Source organism: Hippoglossus hippoglossus, chromosome 5, assembly GCF_009819705.1.
Source record: "Hippoglossus hippoglossus isolate fHipHip1 chromosome 5, fHipHip1.pri, whole genome shotgun sequence".
Lineage (NCBI taxonomy): Eukaryota > Metazoa > Chordata > Actinopteri > Pleuronectiformes > Pleuronectidae > Hippoglossus > Hippoglossus hippoglossus.
The window spans coordinates 19,906,009-19,930,519 of record NC_047155.1 but is presented as its reverse complement, the minus strand read 5'-3'; the positions used below and the strand labels follow the sequence as shown (position 1 = coordinate 19,930,519).

General features: G+C 40.4%; 5 protein-coding genes and 1 non-coding gene across 10 annotated transcripts in view; 5 read left to right on the top strand and 1 right to left on the bottom strand.

The window, feature by feature from the left end:
• The window catches only part of LOC117761186 (paxillin-like), a 28,167-nt gene extending 25,116 nt beyond the window's left edge, over positions 1-3,051 (top strand). For both annotated transcript variants that reach the window (XM_034584869.1, XM_034584868.1), the window contains 2 exons: positions 27-175; positions 514-3,051. In XM_034584869.1, coding sequence (XP_034440760.1) covers positions 27-175; positions 514-780 — 416 coding nt within the window. In that variant the 3' untranslated portion in view covers positions 781-3,051. The remainder of the gene's footprint in view (positions 1-26; positions 176-513) is intronic.
• A 3,118-nt stretch (positions 3,052-6,169) lies between these two features.
• Positions 6,170-9,151, top strand: rplp0 (ribosomal protein, large, P0). Of its 2 annotated transcripts, none has more exons than XM_034584866.1 (8): positions 6,170-6,278; positions 6,586-6,692; positions 6,832-7,007; positions 7,264-7,351; positions 7,987-8,133; positions 8,289-8,474; positions 8,596-8,736; positions 8,927-9,151. In XM_034584866.1, the coding sequence occupies exons 2-8, from the start codon at positions 6,639-6,641 to the stop codon at positions 9,083-9,085; spliced, it is 951 nt and encodes a 316-aa protein (XP_034440757.1). In that variant the 5' UTR covers positions 6,170-6,278; positions 6,586-6,638; the 3' UTR covers positions 9,086-9,151. The 2 variants fall into 2 exon arrangements, with proteins under 2 accessions (XP_034440757.1, XP_034440758.1); XM_034584867.1 differs by having other exon boundaries at positions 6,255-6,278; positions 6,796-7,007.
• On the top strand, positions 7,768-7,897 carry LOC117762316. Its single transcript, XR_004614004.1, has one exon. It is a non-coding gene; the product is annotated as a small nucleolar RNA SNORA63 (small nucleolar RNA).
• Positions 9,152-9,723: 572 nt separating the features above from the next.
• On the top strand, positions 9,724-12,180 carry golga7 (golgin A7). The gene is made up of 5 exons (XM_034584865.1): positions 9,724-9,780; positions 10,226-10,348; positions 10,448-10,600; positions 10,717-10,818; positions 11,631-12,180. The coding sequence occupies exons 1-5, from the start codon at positions 9,772-9,774 to the stop codon at positions 11,676-11,678; spliced, it is 435 nt and encodes a 144-aa protein (XP_034440756.1). The 5' UTR covers positions 9,724-9,771; the 3' UTR covers positions 11,679-12,180.
• Positions 10,912-24,511, bottom strand: part of LOC117761178 (lysyl oxidase homolog 2A-like) — a 38,892-nt gene continuing 25,292 nt past the window's right edge. The window contains exons 11-15 of one of the 2 annotated variants that reach the window (XR_004613799.1): positions 24,268-24,383; positions 23,902-24,038; positions 23,300-23,411; positions 19,913-20,452; positions 10,912-10,924 (exon numbers count right to left, since the gene is read on the bottom strand). Coding sequence is in view for 1 of the 2 variants with exons in the window: in XM_034584857.1 (XP_034440748.1) it covers positions 20,382-20,452; positions 23,300-23,411; positions 23,902-24,038; positions 24,268-24,383 (436 nt within the window). In the remaining variant the exon portion in view is untranslated. Of the gene's footprint in view, positions 10,925-19,170; positions 20,453-23,299; positions 23,412-23,901; positions 24,039-24,267; positions 24,384-24,511 lie in introns of those variants that run through there. The other variant, XM_034584857.1, reaches the window with a different exon arrangement.
• r3hcc1 (R3H domain and coiled-coil containing 1) lies at positions 13,910-22,099 on the top strand. Of its 2 annotated transcripts, none has more exons than XM_034584858.1 (8): positions 13,910-14,458; positions 15,283-15,420; positions 15,999-16,557; positions 16,722-16,897; positions 17,885-17,955; positions 18,048-18,143; positions 18,284-18,424; positions 20,875-22,099. In XM_034584858.1, the coding sequence occupies exons 1-7, from the start codon at positions 14,415-14,417 to the stop codon at positions 18,391-18,393; spliced, it is 1,194 nt and encodes a 397-aa protein (XP_034440749.1). In that variant the 5' UTR covers positions 13,910-14,414; the 3' UTR covers positions 18,394-18,424; positions 20,875-22,099. The 2 variants fall into 2 exon arrangements, with proteins under 2 accessions (XP_034440749.1, XP_034440750.1); XM_034584859.1 differs by lacking the exon at positions 20,875-22,099 and adding an exon at positions 18,545-18,556 and having other exon boundaries at positions 13,979-14,458.

The window sequence follows — 24,511 nt, the reverse complement described above, 5'->3', positions numbered from 1 at the left end:
GACAGTGTTTGTTTGCTGCCCTCTAGGTTTCCATGAGAAGGATGGAAAAGCCTTCTGCAGAAAGGACTACTTTGACATGTTTGCCCCTAAATGTGGCGGCTGTGCCCGTGCCATCCTGGAGAACTACATCTCAGCACTCAACTCTCTCTGGCACCCTGAATGCTTCGTTTGCAGGGTGAGTCACTCGACTTTTACATTCACACGCAGCTATCTTTAAACTGTAAATATTATCCCGGAAACCTAATTGTATGCATTCTATTTTTGGAAGTAACTCTGTTTTTGTATATATTTATATTTCCTTGCTCTAGTGATGCATAATAACATTTTTGTAATCTTGTTTAATCTTTGTTTTTTATTAATCTATTTGGTACGTCTACACATAAGCATTTCACCGCATGTTTTACCTTGTATTTCTGTGCATATGACTGCATATAAAAATCATTGAATCAATTCTGTGATGAATTTCACCTTTTTCCACCCATCATCATAAATTCTACCTCCTCTGATCTGCAGGAGTGCTTCACGCCTTTCATAAACGGCAGCTTCTTTGACCACGACGGCCAGCCGTACTGCGAGGCGCACTACCACGAGCGCCGCGGCTCTCTGTGCTCTGGCTGCCAGAAGCCCATCACCGGCCGCTGCATCACCGCCATGGGCAAGAAGTTCCACCCCGAGCACTTTGTGTGTGCTTTCTGCCTCAAGCAGCTCAACAAAGGCACCTTCAAGGAGCAGAACGACAAGCCCTACTGCCACGGCTGCTTCATTAAACTCTTCAGTTAGACTGTGGGTCTGTGTGTGAGCGTCTGCACACATCTGTGCTCGTGTTTGAATGCACATGTGGATTTGTTTGCCCTCGGGTCGGTGAAGTGGTTTTTAAGGGTGGGTAACATCAACTCAACACTGTGGGGAGTTTCCTGACTGTCCAACCTCTCAGGTTTGGCATTTCACACTTTTGCTAAAGCATTTTTAAGAGAGCCCAAAGAGATTTTTATTTAGAGGTTTATTCCTGTGTGCAGCAATGAAAAGATGCTTAGTTCCCTGTGTGTGTGTGTGGGTACATATATAAACATACGAGAGAAGCCGTGAGACTTCCTCAGAGCTGTGATTTGTAAATGATTTTATTCCCCCATTGCAGGGCAAGACCTTGCACGATATGGTGGTTTTACAATATGCAGGTATGAGACGGCTGCTTGACTGCATGGACCACGGAGAGTTGACTTCATCAGATTTAACGTATGTTGAGTGTTGAATACCCAGTGCTTGGCCAATGAGTGTTAATAATCTATGAGAAAGATGTATTTTTCTACCTTTGGAAACTGTTGATGTGCCATTTTAAAATAACCATGTAAACACTCCATATGTACAGAACATGTGCACACAGACAACTCAGTCCTCACTTCTCTTAAATACCAGTTCAAACTCTTTGCACACTCCAACCACAGATCTTCTGATGAAACTATCCTAAAGGTGCATTTTACAAATTGGTCTCATCAGGATGTTATTTCTTATTTTTCTACTGTTTTACTATGAAAAAAACCCCAGCTGTGTTTTCAGTTTCAGTACATACACGTGTGCTTTTGTAACTTCATTGTTTCACATATGGAAGTGAAATCAGTCAACCACACTGATCTTTGTCTTTTTTACTACAGCGAAGAGTGTGTTGTCATTTACATTAATATTGGCAAATGAAATTAGACCTTTACAGCTAGTGCTGACAAAAGGTAGGTCCATAAGAATAACATCATACTATGGTTTCTTGATTTAAAAAAATAGGTAAAACAAAGTTATTGAAAGTGAAAATTTGCTCTTCTCAGAAAAAATAAATCTTCAGTTTAACTTTTCCCCTCGATATTTACCCTATGCTACTCTTTATTAATATTAAGGATGTTTAATGATTTCAAAATTGGTTGTGCATTTGGCTTACAAGCATGCTACTTTATATTTTGTGGAATTTAATCAGCACTAGCTGCCAGTTGCTGTTACAATCAGAATCGAAATTTATATACAGTGTGTTAGACGTGACTGAACTGTGTTTTGTCTCAATCTTTGATTATAAGAAAAATATATGTATTTTTGAGCTGTTCAGGTTCAGGCTGATGTGCAAAGAGCAGGCTCTATTGATGAGAAGGGGAACAAGATGTTTACCCTCCTCACACACAGACACACACACACCAGTTGGATTCCGGTGCGTCCGACTTCCAAAGTGTTTTTATTTTTGAGTCGTGAGTTATGATCCTGCTGAGCCAATATCAGTGCTCCGCTCACTGATGGAATCTGCATTTTGTGTGTTAGCTGGTCAGGAATCAGAATGCGACACCAAGCCCGGGCCGAGCCTTCAGCAAAATTCATGTAATGACTAATTTCATCTTTATTTTACTTGCAGCTCTTTTTTTTTGCCATATATGAGATGTTTTTTTGAGAATATTCCTTGTCTTTAATTTTGATCACTAGGTGTGTGAGGAGTTAATACACATTATCTACATTCAGATTGTTTTTATGTTGAGAAGATGTTTGTGTTCTTGTGCCAAATGTGTCGATGCAATAAGGTCTTACACACTGGAGTTCTCTCTCCTGTGGTCGGACTCTTTTCTTGGGCTGAACTCTGGGAGAGGCTTCACCTGCTGTGGTGCATCTTAACTCTCACTTTACACTGTAATAGACAAACCATGGAGGAGATCCTCTGTGGTGTCAACATGTAGCAGACTGAGATTCACAGGTAGCAGGGGCTGTTGAAAAGACGTTTGCACCTTCATTTAAAAACTGTGTATGCCTAAGAAAATGAAACAGGAATCACCACGTGTATATTTATCTTCTTACAGTATATTGCCTTATAGTTTTTGCTTATGTCAAAGAATAAAAAATTTAAAAAATGAGCATTTTACTGTCAGAGATTAAGTGAACTTTTCTTTGTAAATGGAGACATTCATGTGACCGTTTACCATTTGAATTTTCTCATGAGCCACAACTTGTTTAGGCTCTTCGTGTGGGTGGGTCCTGGTTACTGACCGATTGATATAACTGTTGCAAATGAAATAAATACTTTATTTCTGCCATTGTTCTGTCCAAGAATAGTGTGAATTTTGCTTTGTGCACAAACAGTTTACATCAGATTTGTCACTCGAGGTATTCACAGAATGAAAGTAATCAGATTAATTTTTCATAATTTACAAGATTGTAGCAAACCTTGTCATTAGAACTGAACAGATATCAGAGTGATGTATGCTAAAATAAATGCTAGCCCAGCACTAGCAGTCTGTTTTATTAAAGGCAAGTCTCAAAACTTGTACAGCAGAATCATGTTTCTGCTTTCACATCGCATTATTTTGCAAATTTCCCCATTGCGGGACTAATAAAGGACTTCTTATTCTTGTGATCCCATATGTTTAGTTTGACTCTTCTCAGGGGCTGAGGCCCAGATTGGGAACCTCCGATTTAGGTTAACAATCAATACGCTGTTGATTTCCAAAGCAGTCACTACTTTATGTGAAAAAACAGGTATAAAGTCTATAATGCTAGAGCACATTGTGATTCTGAGATCTCCAGAATTTTTAAGCTAATGTTGAATATGCATGTTATATTTCAAAGTCAAAACTCCGTAAATTCAGTAACAAACACAGGAACAAGACATCACATCCCTCTGTCGAGGAGGAGTTTTCACCTCCAGTCTGTAGTTGGTGAGGGCTCGGAGTTTGTCAATGAGCTCAGAGAAATGTGGCAGACTATCCAGAACCTCCAAGTGCTCCAGGTCCTGCAGCTTGTGCAGGGCTAAGAATTTGTCCTCTGGTACATGTTCGAGGCGAAGTTTGAGACGTCTGAGCTTTGGGAAAAGTAGTGGTATCTGAGCTGTGTGAGCTCTCAAATGTGAGGGCCAGAGGTCTATGTGCAGCTGGAGGAGATCTGGTACCTGCGCTGCTGTGGCTGCCAGGTCCTTTGGGGATAACTCTGCGACACAGAGTGTGAGACTGGTCACTGTGGGCGGAATGGAGGTGACATAGTTCTTAGCCGCTGGGCCCTTGATGATGACCAGGGTGGACAGCTGAGGGAGGTCACTCAGCCATGTTTTCAGGTGACACACAGGTGATGGCCACTCCTGGTGCGAGTGCTTGTAGAAGACAGCGAGACTCTTCAGGCCGGGCATCAGCTTCATTGCATCTTCTGGAAACGAGTGATCCATGCAGTCGATGAGTTCCAGACTGGACAAAGCGGGGGCACGTCCTCCTCCTGGGAGATTTAAGTTGGGAACAGTGTGCAAGGTGCCGAATGTGTGCACAACAGACAAGGACAGGTGCTTGAGCTTGGGCAGGCAGCTGAGGAGGGAGTGCACCAGTAAAATAGTCTCCTGGAAGACTCCCGTGCGATGACAGACCAGGGAGGTGAGGTTGGTGAAGTGAGAGACAGCAGAGATGACCCCTTCGATGGCTGCTGTGGGCAGAGTGACGTCACACATGCTCAGGTGTGTGAGCTGCTCTGGTTTACAAACTGTGGAGGAGTCAAACACAAGAGAGGTGGAACTGTTCCTCACAGCCAGACGCCTCAGATCGGTGAAGTCCCGGACGTAGAGGAGGCTCTGCTGTGAGCTCGTGTCCATCACCACCGTGGTGGCCGATGGGAGGAAGTGGGCGACCTGCTTCCAGTCCTTCACCTTGGAGCTCCTCACCACCGCGCTGTTCACCCTCCTGCGCCGCAGACTGGCCCAGAACTGGCGGTTGTAGTAGCCGCTGTGAAACTTCAGCACCACGGTCCAGTCCTTCCACAGGGAGCCGTGGTCCACCAGCGTCTTGAAATACTTACAGGAAGCCCGCACGTTCAACTTGTCGGCCGTGGACAGGCAACTGAAAACGCGGTTCCACACCTCTGACGGAAGCCGAGGAGGAGTCTGTGCCATCGTGTTGTTCGGTGGGCTTTAGTTAAATGGCTTCATCTCATCCATTTAATAGTTTTTGTTTCTGTTCTAAAGTCAGAAATAAAGTTTAAAGAAACAGACAACTACAACCGCTTCGCTGTCTTCTTCGTATTTTTTTCTGACGGCGCATGGTAACTAATGTGGTAGCTGCATTACCGCCACCTTCTGGTTTGGAGAGTGAACCATTGATTACGCCATGAATCCAGTGTGTCTCATATAAATATCTCTACGTAAACATCTCTCTTCAACCCGTGTGGCAGATTCATTAAAGATTGAATGCTGAGCGTCTTTCTTTATTTAATTTGATTTATTTATTTTATAGGGACAGAGCATGTTAATGAACATCAGTATTTAAAAAAACACTACATTTGAACATGTCAGATTCTAGCAAGAATGCTTATTTACATGTGCAGTACCTAGGAAAGGGAACAACCAAAAACAGACGTGTCAGTATCAACAACATACAGAATCAAATATAAACATCACACAAGTAAAAGAGGACAAACCACAGCCTGCAATGTGTCCAATCAGAAGTTATCACAGTTCTGGTTCGCCATCAATTTACTCATCTTTCTCAGTTCTCTTTTATATGTTGTCCCTCATGATCATATCAGTCATTTAAATCTAAGTTATACAAAAAATATTTTATAATAATAATAATATTAATAATAATAGATGATTCACCCCCCTCTCCTGACTCAAAGGAAAGGGGGTATAGATGATAGATGGATGGCTAATACTATTACTACTAATAATAATAATAATGATAGCTATCTTCATTTACATAGCACCTTTCAATACACAGTTGTAAGGTGCTTTACAAGTTAAAAATTAAGAATTGAAGGCAACAAATTAATTAAAATTAAAGAAACAAACAATTGGACCCAATTAAAAGCAATTTGAAGATCACACAGCATTAAAGCACAAATATGAGAAAATAAATGTTGCCAATGAGAAAAGAGTAAAACCAGATTAAGCTAAAACATCTAATTATAATAATAGTTGGTAAAATCAGAGCTAGATTAAAAGTAGAAAAAGAAGTAAGGGAAATAAAATGTAGAAGGTGAATTCAGAGTGTGATGATAAAGTAACCCCACCTTGTTCTGTTACTAATTACATGTAGTTTGCCACCCCTCTATTGCTTCAGTCCAAACTACCACCATGCCATCTGATTCGCTTATTGTCCTGACTGTCCTCCCATTTCCTCTCTATAGTACATCCGGTGCAGCCTTGCCTTCCTTTTGATTGACACTGAAACCATTCAATAGTTGTGAAGCTGCCGCCCACAGCTCCACTGTGATTGGTCACTCATGTGTATATATATTTGCCCGGCGCCCATCATCTTTCTCTTTCTTCCACGCGACCCTCGAGTTCGGTAAGGCCTATCCTTTGTCTTCTTGTTTAGCGGAAAAATATTTATCTTTAATGTAATTACATCATCTTTGATTATTAGACTCATCACACTAACATGTATGGCACATATTGACGTGGATTTTGTGTCTAGTTAAAGTGCGGATGTGCGACTTAACCGTGTGCGGCCTGTTTTAGCTTTGCTAGCTAGCTAATAGCTTGCTAACGTGAGCGGCCGACCACGTGTCAGGATCTGTAATACGCATATTGTATCGTTTGATGTTACCCATACCATTTTAGATTATGACTAATTATCGTTTCCCTTTCTACAGATACTACCTTGTCTTTAAACCAGCTGTTAGCGATCCTTGGAAGCACTGCAAAGATGCCCAGGGAAGACAGGGCCACGTGGAAGTCCAACTACTTCCTTAAAATCATCGTAAGTACGACTTGGCGCATATAATCCTATATTTTCATTCAAATAAACGCACATTAAATGCTTTTCTATATTTTCATACTGTTTATGCAAATTTCTTGTTTAGATTTCACTGCTGACGTGCTGTGCCCTCGATTTGTAGCAACTTCTGGATGACTATCCAAAATGCTTCATCGTGGGGGCAGACAATGTGGGGTCCAGGCAGATGCAGACCATCCGCATGTCCCTTCGCACCAAAGCGGTGGTGCTCATGGGTAAAAACACCATGATGCGCAAAGCCATCCGTGGCCACCTGGAGAACAATCCAGCCCTGGAGAAGTGAGTTTACTCTTCCCCTTCTACTTTATCGACCATAAGTCATCAGAGTTTATGTTGCAGGATAAGTTACAGTGCAGCTTGTTGGTGCTGTGTTGTCGTTCCCCCTGCACACAATAACTTGTTTCCAGCTATCCCTGTCTGTCTCAATCACCCCGGCAACCAGGGACGCATGGTTTCATACACTTGATGAATTTTTCTCTTCATTTAAAGGATGATCTGCCTCCGTGATTAACAGTTGATCCCATTATTTTGACAGGCTCCTGCCCCACATTAAAGGAAATGTGGGCTTTGTCTTCACCAAGGAGGATTTGGCTGAGGTCCGGGACCTGCTGCTGTTCAACAAGGTTAGTCCTAAAGAAATCCTGGTTGAGCTATCAAATTTCATGAAGTTGACCTTTGTCTCCTGTTAAGTAGACAGTGTTCAAACACTCCTATGGCAATATAGCAGTACAATAAATTGTAGCCTATAAGGTGACCAGCAGTTTATGATAATCTTAAACAGCTATTAAAACTTCCATTGTTTAAGCAAAAGCATGTCCAACTATCATATAATTGGACATTGAAGCATTAAAACATGCGTAAGATCACCTGAAGTTCAGTGGAAACTGTGTTTCAAGATTCATTATTACCCAAAATGAATAAACAAGAGTAAAAAGTAATTGACTAAAATGGTGATAATAATGCTTTATGGTTGTACATGTGACATGCACATCCAATCAGGGACCCTACAGGAAGAACATAGTTGTTAGTCTTTGTCTATGTGCAGGATAAGTTACAATGCAGCCTGTGCAGTACTGTATTGTCGTTCCCCCTGCAAACAATAATCTGTTTCCTCGCTATCCCTGTCTGTCAGTTCCCTTTGACTGCTAGGGACGTATGGTTTCAGACATTGAATCACAAACTTGGCATTAAGCCTCATGCAGATATGGTCAAACCTGCCTTAGTCAAGTATAGTTCTAAATTGTTGTCCATACCATAGGTGCCTGCATCTGCCCGTGCTGGAGCCGTCGCCCCCTGTAATGTGACAGTGCCTGCCCAGAACACCGGACTGGGTCCTGAGAAGACTTCTTTCTTCCAGGCTCTGGGCATCACCACCAAGATCTCAAGGGGAACCATTGAAATCTTGGTAAGTTTGAAACTATTATTGTTGGTATTTGTTTGCTTGACTCTGTGTGAAAGTCAGTGTTCCAGACTTTATTGACTGAAATGCATGGATGCTAATCCAAGCTGTAAGTGCATGAAGATGTTTCCATTTTAACTTGCCCTATTTCTTTCTCCCAGAGTGACGTCAATCTAATCAAGACTGGCGACAAGGTTGGTGCCAGTGAGGCCACGCTCCTCAACATGCTGAACATCTCGCCCTTCTCCTATGGACTCAACATCCAGCAGGTGTATGACAATGGCAGTGTTTACAGCCCTGAGGTGCTTGACATCACAGAGGAATCCCTGCACACCAAATTCCTGGAGGTGAGATGTTTTTGATTTTATGAAATCAGATTTACAATAATTCATTTAGATCTGTGGTGAATGTTTGCATGGGACTTACTTCGTAGCTGCAACTATAATGTGACTTTTTTTTCTTTCTTAGGGTGTGAGGAACATTGCTAGCGTGTGTCTGGAGATTGGATACCCTACCATGGCCTCTATCCCCCACTCCATCATCAATGGCTACAAGAAAGTTCTGGCTGTTGCTGTGGAGACGGACTACTCCTTCCCCCTGGCAGACAAGGTATGATGCCTTTTCTCTGCAGGCTAGATTAAGATGTAGCCTGTGGTTTTGTGACGTTCCATTCATGCAGGTCATTCAGGGATGCTAGTTTTCTGACTACCTTATTTGATTTTCTTGTCCTAGAATACTTTAAATGGGCCTTCGAATCTTTGTGTAGCAGAAACTAACATTATACCCTCTATCCTCACAGGTCAAGGCCTTCCTTGCTGACCCATCTGCTTTTGCTGCCGTTGCTGCACCTGCAGCAGCCGCAGTTGCTGAGACTGCTGCTGCTCCAGCTGCTAAGGAGGAGGTTAAAGAAGAGTCTGAGGCGTCCGACGACGACATGGGCTTCGGTCTGTTCGACTAAACAAATGCAGCGAGCAAAAGAGTCAAATAAGACCATGATTCAATAAAAGAATTAATCTCAACTCCTTGTGACCTGTCAAATTTCTGTTGCACTAAACTTGTGACATTGTGGTGTTAAATGTTGAGCTCATGTGGTCCTAATCTAGTGCTTATTGGGTGAAATATAGTCATTGTGCTAGGTCAAATACTTTCAATTAACATTTCATCTGATTTGGAGTCCAGCATATTTAATGGTACCTGTTTTGCCACTGTATTAATTGTTGGAACTGCTGGGTTTTCTATAAATTAAGGTCTCGACCTTAATGTCAAAATTAGCACTTAAAATAGAAATTTTACTATGTAATTAGAAATACAGTGTTTAGATAAGTGCTTACAAATGTAAGACTAAAGTTTGCATGTTCAAAAATATATATCAAAGTCAACTTCAGGTAATTTCATCTGGAAAACTTTTCAATGGTAGGTCTACCTCAGAAACTGTTTTATTGGTCATATCTGAGGGATTTAAGATTTTTAATATCACGTTATAGGTATTAATTAAAATGTATGTATTGTGACTCCAGACTTGTAGGGTAAATGAATTCCTCAAGCGCCTTGCAAGTAATGTGATGGGCATATGTTAGGACTTTTATTCTGAAATCCGTGGAACGGAACTCAGTGGGCTTGTGGAGCTAACAGGAAGTGTCCGCAATGGCTGAGGTAATTGTGTTTTTCTGGGTTTTATTCGTTTTTATAGATTGTCATGTATTTGAATGTCTAAATAGCTTGACGTGTTTGGTAATGTGTCGGTTCAGGTCCAGATACAGTCTTAACATCGTATTTTCCCACGGCGTTGGCTCATCAAACCTAAGCTAACGTGATATTAGCAAACACTAGCTAACATTACCTCATTAAACACGGATCTTAGTATAGCATATTTAATAATTTCCTCCAGTGTTATGTTGTATATGGTTGAGTGTCATAGGATTAGGTCGATATAGAGAATAAATAGTTTGTGGCTTACTGATAACATAAGCTTATGTGGCTAAAGTATCCTGATTTCCCTAAGAGTTTGTTAGCTAGCCTCACATTATGTGTCGGTAGCCTTTCAGACGGATCATCTTTAAAAACAAGTCACATTATTTTGTGTTTTGTTGTTGTCCAGACCCTCAGTTTACAGGACCTCCAGCAGCCAGGTGTCTCCTCCAAGGTGTTCGTCCAGAGGGACTACAGCTCAGGAACCATCTGCAAGTTCCAGACCAAGTTCCCCTCTGACCTGGAGTCAAGAGTATGTATTCACAGTATTGACATGTATGTCATCGTTGTTGGCTGAGTGTCCATGCATCAGGCCTTTAAGTGGTGTGTGTGTGTGTGTGTGTGGTTTCAGCTTGATAAGCAGCAGTTTGAGGAGACCATCCAGACTTTAAACAACCTGTATGCAGAGGCAGAGAAGCTCGGGGGGAAGTCATACTTGGAGGGCTGTCTGGCTTGTCTAACTGCGTACACCATCTTCCTCTGTATGGAGACACACTACGAAAAGGTAAAACTGCTTCAAGTGTTTTGGTCCCTGGCGGGTCGGGCAGATCCAATAACAACAACCAATAGTTTACAGTTGTGTGCTTCTCCATGAGTGTGTCTCTGACTATCTCTGTACAGGTGTTAAAGAAGATCGCCAGGTACATTAAGGACCAGAATGAGAAGATATATGCTCCCAGGGGCTTGCTGCTCACTGACCCCATAGAGAGAGGCCTCAGAGTTGTATCCTTTGCTTGGCTAATGCTCCAGCTCTGAATTCTGTGTCACCAGGTGTTTCAAGAAATTTGTCATGTTCCTCCCTTTACTCTGAATTCTTTTCAAACATTTGCTGCATGTCCCAGGTGTCTCAATCATTTTGCGGGAAATAAAGCCACCCTTTTTATGTTAAGCTTTTGGCATTTTGTGTTGTCTCGAGGTTGAGGTAGCTACTAGCTAACTGTAAGCCATTGTTATGTGCTGCCAGAGCCATGGAGAGTGTGTTGCCACCAGAGGTAAATGTAATCTTAACTATACATGTGTGGTGATGTTTATGTTGCGTGTAAGCAGAGCAAATATTTCAGTACATAGCTCAGGCACAGAAATCTGAGTTGTGATTTGGCCCGGTAGGTACCAGCTGTCTGCGAACCGGAGAGTAATTGGCACAGGAATTCTGTACCTAAGCCTACATAGCAACACATTAATATGTGCTACTATAACACGGGTAAAATTAGGATCAGTGTTAGTTTAATTCTCCAGGAAAGTGAAATTCAGGTTCAAAATAATGTGTGTTCATCTCCATGAACCACGTCCCATGATAAGGGTTAGTTAGGCTCATAAATCTCTATGGTAAGAGTATTCTTGGAAAGTTTCAAGTGTGCAGAATTTGATGCACCACACTTAACAAACTAGTCTCAACACAGCTTGTAACACTAGTGATTCTATCTGTAAATGTAAACATAGCTTGTGCAACCTTGTGTATTCTAACAAAAACAAATTGTCGATTGTTTAAGAACATGTGTAGCATTGCATATTCTCCTTAACTTGCTATCTTCCAGGTTGAAATCACCATCTTTGAAGACAGAAGTGTTGGCTCTGGAAGATAAAAAATCTGGCAGTATGTTGTCAGTCATAGAAGCTTCTTTAATGGAGTCAGCTTCGCTGGGAAAATCTTGGGAGCTCCACTGTGACACTCTTGATCCATGAGGATTCTGAATTTCTGGACAGTATTTTCCTTTATCGGTAGTCCAACCAATTACTGACCAATTCTACTTCCATCATGTGATAATAACTGCAATTTACTTACGAGGATGCCTTAACAAACCAAACTCCATGGGCTTTTGTTTATTTTCAAAAAGTTTTCCCCTTTTTTCCTTTACTCTTTGTATAAACTAATGACTGACAAGATACTCTTCATCTATCTGGAAGCACATATTCAGATATCTGCTTCACCTGAATGGATGTATATAATATAATCTGATTCTTATTTCTGTTATTTATACGTACGCTACTGTCTTCCTATCCTTATTTGTTAATGTGTCTTTTTATATATATAAAATAGTTTACAGTCCAGACTGTAAGTGTTTGAGCAGTGACACTTTTTTTCCCTCTTCAGGCCCTTTGCTTCTGCACATTTAGTTTGAAATAAAAATTCAAATAGTCCATTGAATTGCCAAATCTCAACTTTAATTTGAGTAGGCTCTTAATGATATAGAAAGAACTGTGTGGGAGATGCAGCTCATTTAACACAGAGGCAAAATTTCTAAATGATTTGGACACTTGGCTCCTAAATGTTTCTTGGGCAGCTGTGTGTAGTTTGAATGTTAATTCATGCTGTAAAAAGTTGAAACTGCAACAAGCAAGGTATTTTCCATAAAATGTTCCATTTAGTTTTGTTTGACCTCATGTGTATCTGTTCAAAACCCCTAAACTGTATGCACTGTGTACTAAAAGGGCCATATCTTCCACACGGTTCTCTCTGTATGAACATAACCCATCTCAATGTAAAGCTGAGACATGGCACTTTAGTATTTGTATTTATTATTATCTGTTATTTTAAATTGAATCTACTGAGGGACAGAGCCTGAAGAACAAAAATATGTGTAACTGTCAAAATACTTTGAATAAATGTTGATGTCCTAGTTGATCAAGATCAGTCTCCATTAATCGGCCATTGTGATAAATGCCACTTTTTACCATGGTAATCATGAGGGATTTGACTTGTGTATTGTTTTGCAAGTCAAATATTGTGTTGTCATAGAATTGTGTAGGGGCGGAGTTGTTGGAACTGTCTATAAACCTAAGTCCTGTTATGCGTTGTATTCCACAGTGTTAACATGCTGGTTGTTGTCTTTGTTGGAGCAAATGTCTCATTCGTGCATGAATGTGACTTTTTGGTGGGAAACTCTTGTCTTGTGAAACACACACATTGGACTCGAGATTTTTATGACATCAAACATGGAGCATGTTTGCTGTTGGTAGGTCAATCATAAAACTAAAATGTGAACCAATACATTTTGAGAAATGTCTGTCTCTGCCATGTCATAACCCAACTGGACTAAATCTCCCAAATCATACCCAACAGTCCTGTGCCATGTTTCTCCTTAGAGTCGTTATCTACATGGTCAATGTCATCCTATTTTTCATTGTCACCAAACACCACAGGAACCTTAAACACTTTGAATTCCACAGATGATTGCTGTAATTGGTGTTTGATACAACCAGTCTACTTTTGTTACAAATAATCTTCTGTTTTGTCTAAATAAACAATCTTTTCCTGAACTTTGTGGAACTCCTCATGTTTGACTTCATTTAAAAACTAAAGCACATGTGTAGTGATGGTAAGTAACCAACACATTTACTCAAAAACTGTACTTTGCAGATTCTGCTAAGTATAACAAAACAAATCAAGAAATTAATTATAATGTATTACAGGTTAAGCAAAGACTTTGATTTGACTATTGATACTGAAGTAGGTTTTTTCCTAAAATTAACTTAATCCTAATTACTCAATTCTTACACAGGAAACTGCCTAATTTTTACTGTTGCAAGTTATACACAGTAATTGCCGTAGTGCTATGCTTAACTATATTCAAATATTGAAACATCAACAAAACAACATCTTTTTAAATAATTTAACCTTTGGTAAAGTATTTTTTATGCAATACTTTATGGGAGTATTTCTACAAAGTAAAAGATGTGAGTATGTCTTCGGTTCTGGTGCCTACATGAGCTTTAGTGGCATGTTTGGGCATCAGGTTCCAAAAAAGATTTTTAATTTAACTTTGTTTGAATTATTATCACCATAAAATTAGAAATATTGCATCTTAACAATCTTGTCGGGTAGATTTGTAGGACCTTTATTGTGAACGCGTCAAACTGGATCTTTGGCCAGTAGAGCAAAACATCTGCTTCCCGGAAGCTAGACGGTCAGTTAGCTTGCTAGTTACTTACACAAAAACATAACACATAATACCACTCCAGGGTAAGACCCTTCAATTTAATATCAGCGTTAACTAGCCTCCGGTTATCTGACGTTTACCACATCCGTGCTAACACGACAGCATGTTTTCAACGCGTTGTTTAAGACATAAAAACACAAGCTGGTAGCTTTCTGCTCCACTTAACACATGCGTTACTATTGCGGCTAACTTTTAGCTAACGTTACGGGTCACAGGAACTACATTTGGCTTGATTTGATGTGTTTTGGCGTTGCTGCTAGTTAGGTCAGTTAAAAGTTAGCTTCTCCGCACTGGACCCATCCCTCTATATCCACCCTGGCGTTCCCCTGTTACGATGGCATCTATCTCCCAAAGGAAGAGAATGAATTCGTGCATCATGTCATGGAGGAGCTGGAAACATACCAGCAGAACAAAAACCATGAGAGGTAAGGGAGCACACAGCTGAACTGTCCAGCTGTTTTATTTGAAGTCATGTGTCTCATCTAGTTCATCACAAATCCCACAGGGTGTTATTATTTTTAAGAACCACTAATTTTATTGTACAGCTTCCTCATCAGTCGTAAGGTCGTACAGTCATTAACATCTGGGGATGCTGGTTAGATGATATTGTCACTGAGCATCATGGGAAATGATTGGCATACAAACTGAAGTTAGGTTTGTTTTGTTGGAATAACACCGGTTTTACTCTTGACAGGAAACCATTTTGTAGCCTACCATCATTTCTGTGCTTGACTTGCTGCTCTTTCATTATGGAATCATCACTGTGTAATTTCTAGGAAAATGGGCTCTGTCCTCAACGGCAGCAAGAATAAAACGCACCATTCTCTTTGCTAAGTGTATCTTACTAAAACTGCCTCAATAACTTACATCTCTTTTCAGACTTACAACTGGTCCTCAGATCAGATACAAAGCTCGGCAAACTCATATTAGTCCGAGCTTAAAACTAATCCGGGGTAGACAGCCTTCTAGCACTTTACATTGTATAATGAAGTGAATTATTAAAGGCTGTAACAGTTGGAACACCTCATCCCATCGGTTGAATATAAAGTGTTTATTTTGTACCCTTATAGAGATCTGTGAGATTATTTCTCCTCTCTGTACTCACCAGAAGAGACTATGATCTGAGTGAGAGATTTACAGTGACAATAAAGCCTCAATGGCACATTTATGTAATTCAAAATTAAGTTGCTTTTACATCGTCCAAAGAAACTGCAGCCCTCTTACGGTGCATCTCTGTGTCCTCTTTCAGCGTGCTCCTGTTCCCGTCCCTACCCAGCAGACTGCGGTACCTGATTCACAAGACCATAGAAGACCTGCCAGAGCTCACCACCTTCTCAGTCGGAGAGAGCTGGTGTCGCAGGGTGGTGGTCTGCCACTCTGAGCTCAGGTACTGATGCAAACAGAGGATCATATGCACAGCGTTGACCAAACTTTATGCTGTGTTTTAATTGTTTTTTAAACTCTTTTAATAATTATATGCATTTTAAATAGTAAGAGAACCATAATATAACATAACATAATAATCTGACAAGATTTACAGCTAGTTCCTCTAGTGCAGGATACATTACAGCCAAGAATGGTCATTTAAGGTGCTAAATAGCCAGCATTAGCACTATACTTAGCAAGAGCTGTCCCCACGGTTTGAAAGTAATAACCTTTCTTTTGCTAAAGGTAGCATGCTAACCAGCTAGCCCCATCCTGTCCCATTTAATACTACTACTTTGTGTTAAGGAAACACTGTAATTTTCAGTCAACTCTCAGTCCAACATGAGAGGATGAAGAATTAGAGCTGTCTAGAGGGTGTATTCTAACCTCTTGTCTTGCAAAAAAACAACTACTGAATCAAACAGCTTTTAATGAGACTTGCATATAGCACTGTTAAAGTTGAACTAAAATGAGTAATTCATATCAAATTCAAGGTAGGGTTTAATACAAATGTGGATTTTTGTTCTCTTTTTATTGTAGGGGAGAGATGGAGGAGGACAGTGACTTGGAGAGCAACAACAGCTTGTGTGAAGAGCCTCTAAAAAGTAGGGAAGAGGTGGATGGTGTTGCCAAGTCTAAACCTTCAATCACATCACGAAGCCGAGCACCTAAGAGGCCAGACAAACCTCTTTACATGCCACGAGTTGCCCGGGAGAGGCTGTCCCTGAAAAGCTCACACGAACCCACGGCAAATAAAGAGCCACCAAGTCCTGCCTCTTGTAGCAGTAGCTGCATTAGCAGCTCATCTGACTCTTGTTCCTGCCATGAAACTACAGAAAACACTACGTCCTCATCCCCATCCGGACAAGAATCACTCCACCATGTAGCAGACGGTGTCCACAACCTTACTGAGGACAGTTCAGTGCATTGTGCTCTGGAAGAGAAACAAAAGATGTTGCTGAGGTTGGATGAAGCTGAGGCCCTTGTCTGGGACCAGACTGCATCTTGCTTCACTGACATGACTCTGGAGGACAATGCTAGTGTGCCAAACAACACCCAGATAGAAGACAGCACAGATGCAGATGATGTAACTGAAGAGGTAAGTTAACATACCTATACTTTTGAAGGTGTGGTATTATTTCTACATTTTCATTTAGTGAAATAATAGGGAAATCACGAGTACAAAATGCTTTGTACTCTTGTGTTTTTGTTGGTGATGTTGTCTTTAAGGTCAAGTTGCTTATTTTGTGTTTATCTTATCAGATCAAGGTACACCTGAAAGAGGCAGTGTCCTTCTCCATTGAACACGTCCACAACGACTTCTCTATTTATGAGAATGTGTGCATCAGTCCGGATGGGTTTAGTCATGTGATCGAGATCTATGACTTCCCGGCTATTTTCAAAACAGACGACCTGCTGGATGCCTTCACAGAATACAGGTGAGATCAGAGAGTGAAGATTCTCTTTGAAGGGAGCAGGACCTAATGTCTCTGTTCCTTCCTGAGAACCGTTAAAAAAAACAGCTCAATGTTATTGTTTTTTTTCTTTTTTGTTTGTTTTAAGGGGACGGGGTCACTCAGTTTATCTGCAAAATATCCAGTAGGATAATGATGATGTCATCGATTTGGATCAGAATCAAACTAGGTATCCCACCAATATAATTTCTTCTTGCATGTGTTGTTTAGCAGCACTAAATTACTGGTACTGCCAGACCTTATGTCAATAATCTGCATTGGAAACAATACACAAAGTGACGTCAGCCAGATTACTAGCTCTCATTTCATGCACACTCTGCCATTTAAACAATTTAAGGTCATTGAAAAGTTTCCTTATAGCAGGCAACCACGCAACACTGGTGCATAGCCTGAAGGAAACTGGTGCATAGCCTGAAGGAAAGACCATCTTGTGGCAAACACTTGCTGATTACGTACAATCCTGAGAGAAACAATGGGACATTATTACTGGGCAAGAGCTTACTCCGATATCAATGTAGTGCATGAAGGGTGAGAAGTCCCCCCTAGTAATGTTCTCACTGTTCACGTGAAGGGGAGCAGCGTCACTGGCGTAGATTTGATTCATTTAGGAAAGGCAGTGGATGAACTTGTCAGACCCGCGCTTTACATTCATATCAAAGAGCCGTTGAAAATAATCGTTTGTGTCACAACACTACAGCTCAGTTTGTCTTTATAGTCACTGTATTTTAGCCTCAGTCCTAACATTTGTTTTACTCAGTGTTCAGCAAGAGAAGCATGTTTTTCCTCCATATTTATTCTCCAGCAAAATTATTTCATGAGGACTTGAAAGAAAAGCAGCATCCTTCTGTCTATTGTCCAATTTAATTAATGAAATTATCCTATATAATTGATCTAACCAATAAAGATGTAGTCGAGATTTACTAAAAACAACTGCTCTCCTGTGTTTCTCAGTGATGGTGGAATGAAGATCAAGTGGGTGGACAACACACATGCCCTGGGGGTTTTTGCCAGTGAATCAGCAGGTATGAGCTCTCTCGTGTGAGTTTTAGGTTAAGAGCTTATGTATGTGACAGAAATGATGTACTAATGTGCAGCGCTCTTTACTGTGTCACAGCTCTCCATGCCCTCTCCATCTCCCACCCACTGCTGAAGGCACGAGCACTGGCTGAAGGGAGTAAAAAAGCCAGAGGCAAAGCCATGCGACGAGCAGGTTGGTGATTCCCTCCTTTAAGCCATGTCTTATATGTAGCAATAATGTTTTAACCCCCTCTTAATATTTAGTCCGGGGGATTTGTTTTTGTTGTAGCACTGTTTGATGGATAAGATGGTTGTTTCTGTGACACCCTCCAGAGTTTATCCAGCCTGTGAAGGAACGCCCCAGGACAGACTGTGCTGTCGCCAGGCGGATGGTGACCAGAGCCCTGGGGCTGCAGGCACGAGGCAGCGTGCCGCGATACTGAAGAGAAGTGCTCACACTGTCGACATTTACAGGTGAGCAGACTAATGCAAGCCAAAGATTTTTGGCGTCAGTTTCACACAGGTAACACTGTGGCTTCATCCATGCTACTTTATTTTAGTTTTAAAAATGCAACACAATGCTACGTTTTCCAGCGCCTGTGTTCACCGCATTCACTTCCTTATTGGTTCTCATCAGTCACGACTTGACTACCAGCGGTAAAGGCAAAAGAAATCCCTGCTCTTACTTTTCACCATTGTTGTTTTTCATTCGTAGTATTTTCTGTATTCAAGCAACCAACTGCAGAGTAAACATTCTGTTTCCTGTTTTCACCGGCACGCACATGTCCAGTGCACGTGAGAGGTCACGTGACATGGATTTTTCAGGTGTATTAGTATTGATTGAGATTATTATTGATATAGAGCTGAGATCGTATAGATGTAGCCTGTGGAGTTGCAGCTGAGGATTTACTGAAAAGGAATTCCTTTATTGTCCAATGAAAGTCGGCCTGTGCTCCACTGTGGCTGAGGTCTTCTTGTGGGAATAAATGAATTAGAGCTATTTTATGATTTGGAAGATTCCATGCTATTATTACTTAATAGGATTTCTGTCACATTTATTTTAACACTTAAGTTCTCAGTCCAACTCTAACCACTTTGGGGTTTTAATTGCTACTGATGAGAAAACTATGAATAACACACAATTAACTGCAGAATATACACATATCACACAACATTAAAACCTTTAAACATTAGAAAAAGGTTCATCACACAAGTTGATATCTGCGTTTACCATTTTTAATGAACTTTTCCACATTCACCCATACATACAAAATAAAAAACAGTTTGGAAACAACTAACAATTACTCTTATAAAAAAGAGGGGTCATTGAATTCGTACATCAGAAATTTAATTCACAAAACCATGAAGAGTCATTTTCACACATGTGCAGGTATCACAGTTCACCCGCAATGTTATCATAGTCCCTGATGGTAATAATTTAACAAACTTGAAGCATAAGCTGAGGGGATGTGCACTTCATGAAGATGAAAATGTGTCTACTGTAACAGCCAAAATAATGAAAGCAATAAATAAAACATTTCTTAAAAGTGAACTCAAGGTAGCAAAAAGCACTTTCCCTTTCAGCTTAATGGTGACTTAAATTTATGAGTGAAAACCTCACAGATTGTCAGAAATACTACAGGAACCCAATCCAAGACAGTTGGCATCAATAAATCTATGATATTCAGCAGAGTGGCTCTGATGATCGAACTTCCACTCGCCTGCTTTGCAGTTGTGGTTACTAGTGATGATTATTTGTAGAAAGTTCATTTACAGCTATGCTGGAAACAGGCATTATTTGTGTGTTGCCATCTTCTGTGCCTTGTTGCTCTGCAGTTGTTCTCATAATCATGTACTGTATTTGTTTTTGGCTTCTAGTGAAGCATTTTCACTGTGATTGATAGATTTGTCTTCTAGTTCAACTTTCTTTGAGAAAACAAACATACAGTGCAAGATTTCGACCAGCACCAGATTTAGCAGCAGACTGTTTTTCCATCCATCCTAAGTAAACTCGACATCCAGGTGACGCTCTCTCTCATCTAATGGGTACTTTCATTCGAGTCGTTCCCCAATGTTTGAAACTTTGGCCTTGAACTGTTAGGCACAATTCATTTAATAAATTATTTGGCTTAGATCCTCCCTGACATCTCTTTCATTAAGCACCAGGTCAAAACTGATATTTCACTAACAACAACCGTAAGAGACTAAGAGATAAGAACATTTTTGTACATCGTGTAAATACATTTAGTAAGCAAGCAGGTCTTTTGTTTCCATTTACTCATTGTCTTTTGTACCAGCTGAGCTCTGAGCTCAACTTCAATCAAGGACTTCTGCAAGGAAGCAAAGCTGCACAGCCCCCTCTAGTGGTTGTCAAATATTCATATTTGCTTCCCTAATGTCCGTCTGTCCGTCCTCGTTGTCCACCTCAGGTCTACCTGCGCGACAGCTGGTTGGTGAGCAGTCCAGGGAACGTTTCCTCTGTTTCTGAACTCAGTGTGCCACCTGTGGGGTCAGACAGGGAGAGGATGATGAGGAGCAGTATTATGTAACACAATTCAAATCAAAAACTGAATCTCCTGGTCGAAACGTAAAACACTATGGGTTTTTTTTTAATTAAAAAGTGTGGTCTTTCAGTTTAAAAGCAGGACTTACTGATTTATACGTTCAGATTTCGTAATACTACAAAACCCTCGTGCTTAGTTTTTCAAACTGAGCTTGCACTCAGATATTTTGTTGCTTGGAGAGATTTCCTGAGCTCCAGCTTTAGCTCTATGTTTGCATTAAACGTCTGCCCGCGGATTTTTTTCTTCTGCTCTCAGACAGTTTGAGCACAACTCTAACAAATATTAGCACAATGGTTTTGAGTGAAAAAATTTCTAAACATTATGATTTGACACCAAAACCGTTTTTTTTTTTTTCTGCAGAGATGCTCTATAGCTGAAGAGGCTCTACAGTGGTCACCAGCAGCTGACATCATGAGTATGACTACCGTCCAACGTCACCAACATCCACCCTGATCGAGGGTCCTGAATCCCCACCAGCCTCAAAGTTGTTGTTCTGCAGTTAAACCTGACCCCCAACCATCAGACATTACTGTTGTGGTTCCTGTTGTTCACTGGGTCACTAATAATACGACAATGATAAAAGTGTTGAAGAGCCAGTGAAATATGAAACATTCAGATGCAAACAGACTCATTAGAAGAAGCTGGTACATTTGTTTTGAGTTGATTGCATGTTGCCTTTAAACTTAAGTATGTTTAACAGTCGCTTAATTTCTTGACAGGGAGTTTTATTTTTGTTTCCCCCTGGCCCAGGTGATCCAAGATTGCTTAAATAATTCAGTGTTAGTAGCAATTATTATAATGTAACTTAATATCAAATTTCCCCACAGATTATTTCTCAGGATTGTTTACAGAAATCTATTACATTATGCGCTGAAGTTATAGACAGATTTTTATATGGAGCGTAAACAGATATAATGTGATGTAGATCCATTACCATCAAGAGAGACACAGGTATACAGAAGAACACATGTAACAAGCAATGTTTTACTGGACTTCATAGGTATTTTCTGATGTTTTAGTTCATTTTAAAGTGTAGTTTTATTTTTGGTAAAAAAGTTGCAATATATGAGTTGTTGATATTTAATTTATTCGGAAAAGCTAAAAAAAATATATTTCTTGTTGCCTCAGATGTGAAGAGTTCAAGTTGTTTCTTACATCATATTACAGAAAACTTAAGCTTGTGTATTGGAAGCTTGAATGTTCAGCCCTCTGTACATGTTACTATTACATTTTATCAGTCCTCTGTAAGTGGTGTACAAAGAGACAATTTATAAGTTTGTATTGAGTAGAGGAAGATAAGTGTTTTAGATTTTGAATGGGCTGTTTCCCTGAAATTGTCTTTTGTGCCTGATTTGAGTTTGACAGGACTTGTTCTGGGTCTGTGCCGATGACAGTAACTTGGAGATTTGAACTAATCTACAGTATCGTATTAGGACATTTCAGGCAAAAGTAGACTGGATTGTAGCGTTAAATGTGGCACAAATTCTCAAAAACATTAAAACTATACATTGTTTTCAACTAAATCTGTTGAATAAAAGAGGTTTCAGTGTTGTAAAATAAATATATATTCACCAAGCACTTTATTAGGAACACCTGTACATCTGCTTATTAATGCAGTTTCCAATCAGCCAATCATGTGGCAGCAGTGGCATAGAGTGCTGCAGATACAGGTGAGATGCTTCAGTGAATGTTCAAACATCAGTTGTGTGACCAGCAGCATCTCACTGATTAGAGAGTTCAATGGAGAGAGCTCAGACTGGAGCTGCCAGAAAGAGAACCACCCTTTACAACTGTGGTGAGCAGAATCAGACCACATCAGGTTCCACTCGTGTCAGCCAGGAGCATAAATCTGAGGCTGCAGAAGGCCCGCTCACCAAGACTAAACGGCTGAAGAGTGGAAAAATGTAGCCTGGTCTGATGAATGTGGATTTCTGCTGAGGCCGCAGAGTGTAGGGTCCGAATTCATGCTTTGCACAGCATGAACCCAACCTGCCTCGTGTCTGCAGTCCAGGCAGCTAGCTGGGAATATCCAATCATGGTTTGAATGAATTAAATTATTGCTTATGATCACAGCATCTTCTCATGGCTACTTCCAGCAGGATCATGAACCAAAGTAAAAATCGTCTCAAACTATTTTCATGAACAGTAATTTCAGTTGCCTTCCTATTCACTAGAAGAGTCACTGAATCTAATAGATCAACTTTTGGGATGTAGTACAACGCATTTGCAGCATTATTGTGCAGCTGATCTGCAGAGATGATGTGAGGCAGTCATGTCAACATAGAGCTGAATCCCTCTAAGGAAAGTTTCCAACATCTTGTGAAAACAACGCTATAAATAAGGTATTATGTGCAAAGAGAAACTGAAACACTGTTGTATTACAATCTTCTTAATCTTTAGTAAGATGATCTGTTCATTTACACCAGAGGAATCATGTGACTTTAAGCCAATTTTATATAGAAACATCATCACATGTAATATCTGGTTTCAAATCCTGTGCAGTCAAGTATGTTTTGTCAAGTAAGGTATGTTGTGCATTAGCAAAAGTAAGGAACAGTATAAAAAGATTTTATAGAGTAGAAAAAAGATAAGTGCAATATGAACGTTGGATATGTTCAATTTAAAGTTAGCGCAGTATAATTGTGTACTGTTATATTGCAATGTGGTCGCGGGCCTTATTGATGAGGCCAGCAGCAGTCGGTCCTGATGTTTAACGGTTGGAGCTAATATCCTATTGACCCAAACACAGAGGAGATAGTGATTCTTGTAAGATCAAAGTTCTCACCTATACGACAGTTGTACATCCATATCCTTTGTCCGTCGTACCGAGAGCGGCACTTCATTATGTTGTTGGTGTAATCTGATTCTGCGACCTCATAGTTGGGGTTAATCACAACCTGGCAGAGGAGAAAACAGGTCATGTTAAACATGACAGCAAGATGTTTCGCTATTACAGATTTATACACTTTTAAAAAGGAATTAGAGCCCAAGCACTGACGGTGCGAGGACCCTATTGCATTATTATTATTAAGTGTTATTGATGACCAAACAATACAAGTTAAGACTGAGAGGGTGTCAGGATGATCTCGCAAACTGAATGTCCCAAAACGTGAACTTGTTGCAGCTGCTTCAGAAAGTTGATTTTCTAGTGCAGGAGGTCAGAGTTTGAGTGACAACTTTGTTGAGTTGGTAAATTCAGTTTTTGCAGCAGCTGCAGTGTCCTTCAACAACCCCTGCTGACTTGTTTTAAGTCTGAATAAGAGTTTCATTGCCTGAATGCCAAACAAAAGCAGATGCAGAGACATGGAAAGTGTTTTGTTTGGTCTATGAGACCACGCTGGCTGAGGATGAGAGGATCTTTCCAGCAGCAGATGCTAACAGACGAACCTGGAAGATGTAGTCGCCAGGCTTCACGTCTGTGATGTCAACCCACTGGCAGTCGATGTCATGTCTGTATGTATCCCAGCATCCAACTGTGATTCCTTGTGCTCCAAAGTTTGCACATTCGTACCTTTTCTGGATACCTGTGAGTGTAAATGTTTGTATTTAGACCTGTTCAGGAAGTTTTAATCAAATCCTTCATTCAACAACAGTGTTCATTATTTGTAAAATCATCCATATTCAATAGTAGAATTTGAGCTTTTACTACTACTTTAATATTCTGAAGAAAATCTCATTAAACCAAAAGTCATTCAACACAAAGCAACAGCTATGTAATGTAGATCAAAAGGAAAGGAAGGTGTCTGTGTTTACCTTCGTCACAATACGTGTCCTCCAGACAGAAGCTGGCTTTGTGTCCCTCTGCCACTTTGGTGCCATTCAGACTCAGCAGGTCATAGTGGGTGAAAACTTCCATACTATGGTAATGTCTAGGAAGGACAAAGGCAAAGAAAAGATACTTTTTTAAACATCCTCTGTACACAACTACTAACCTGACAGTTACACATGATTACACATGTTCCACTCTAATCAGCAGGAGTACAGGGGGCTCTTGTCT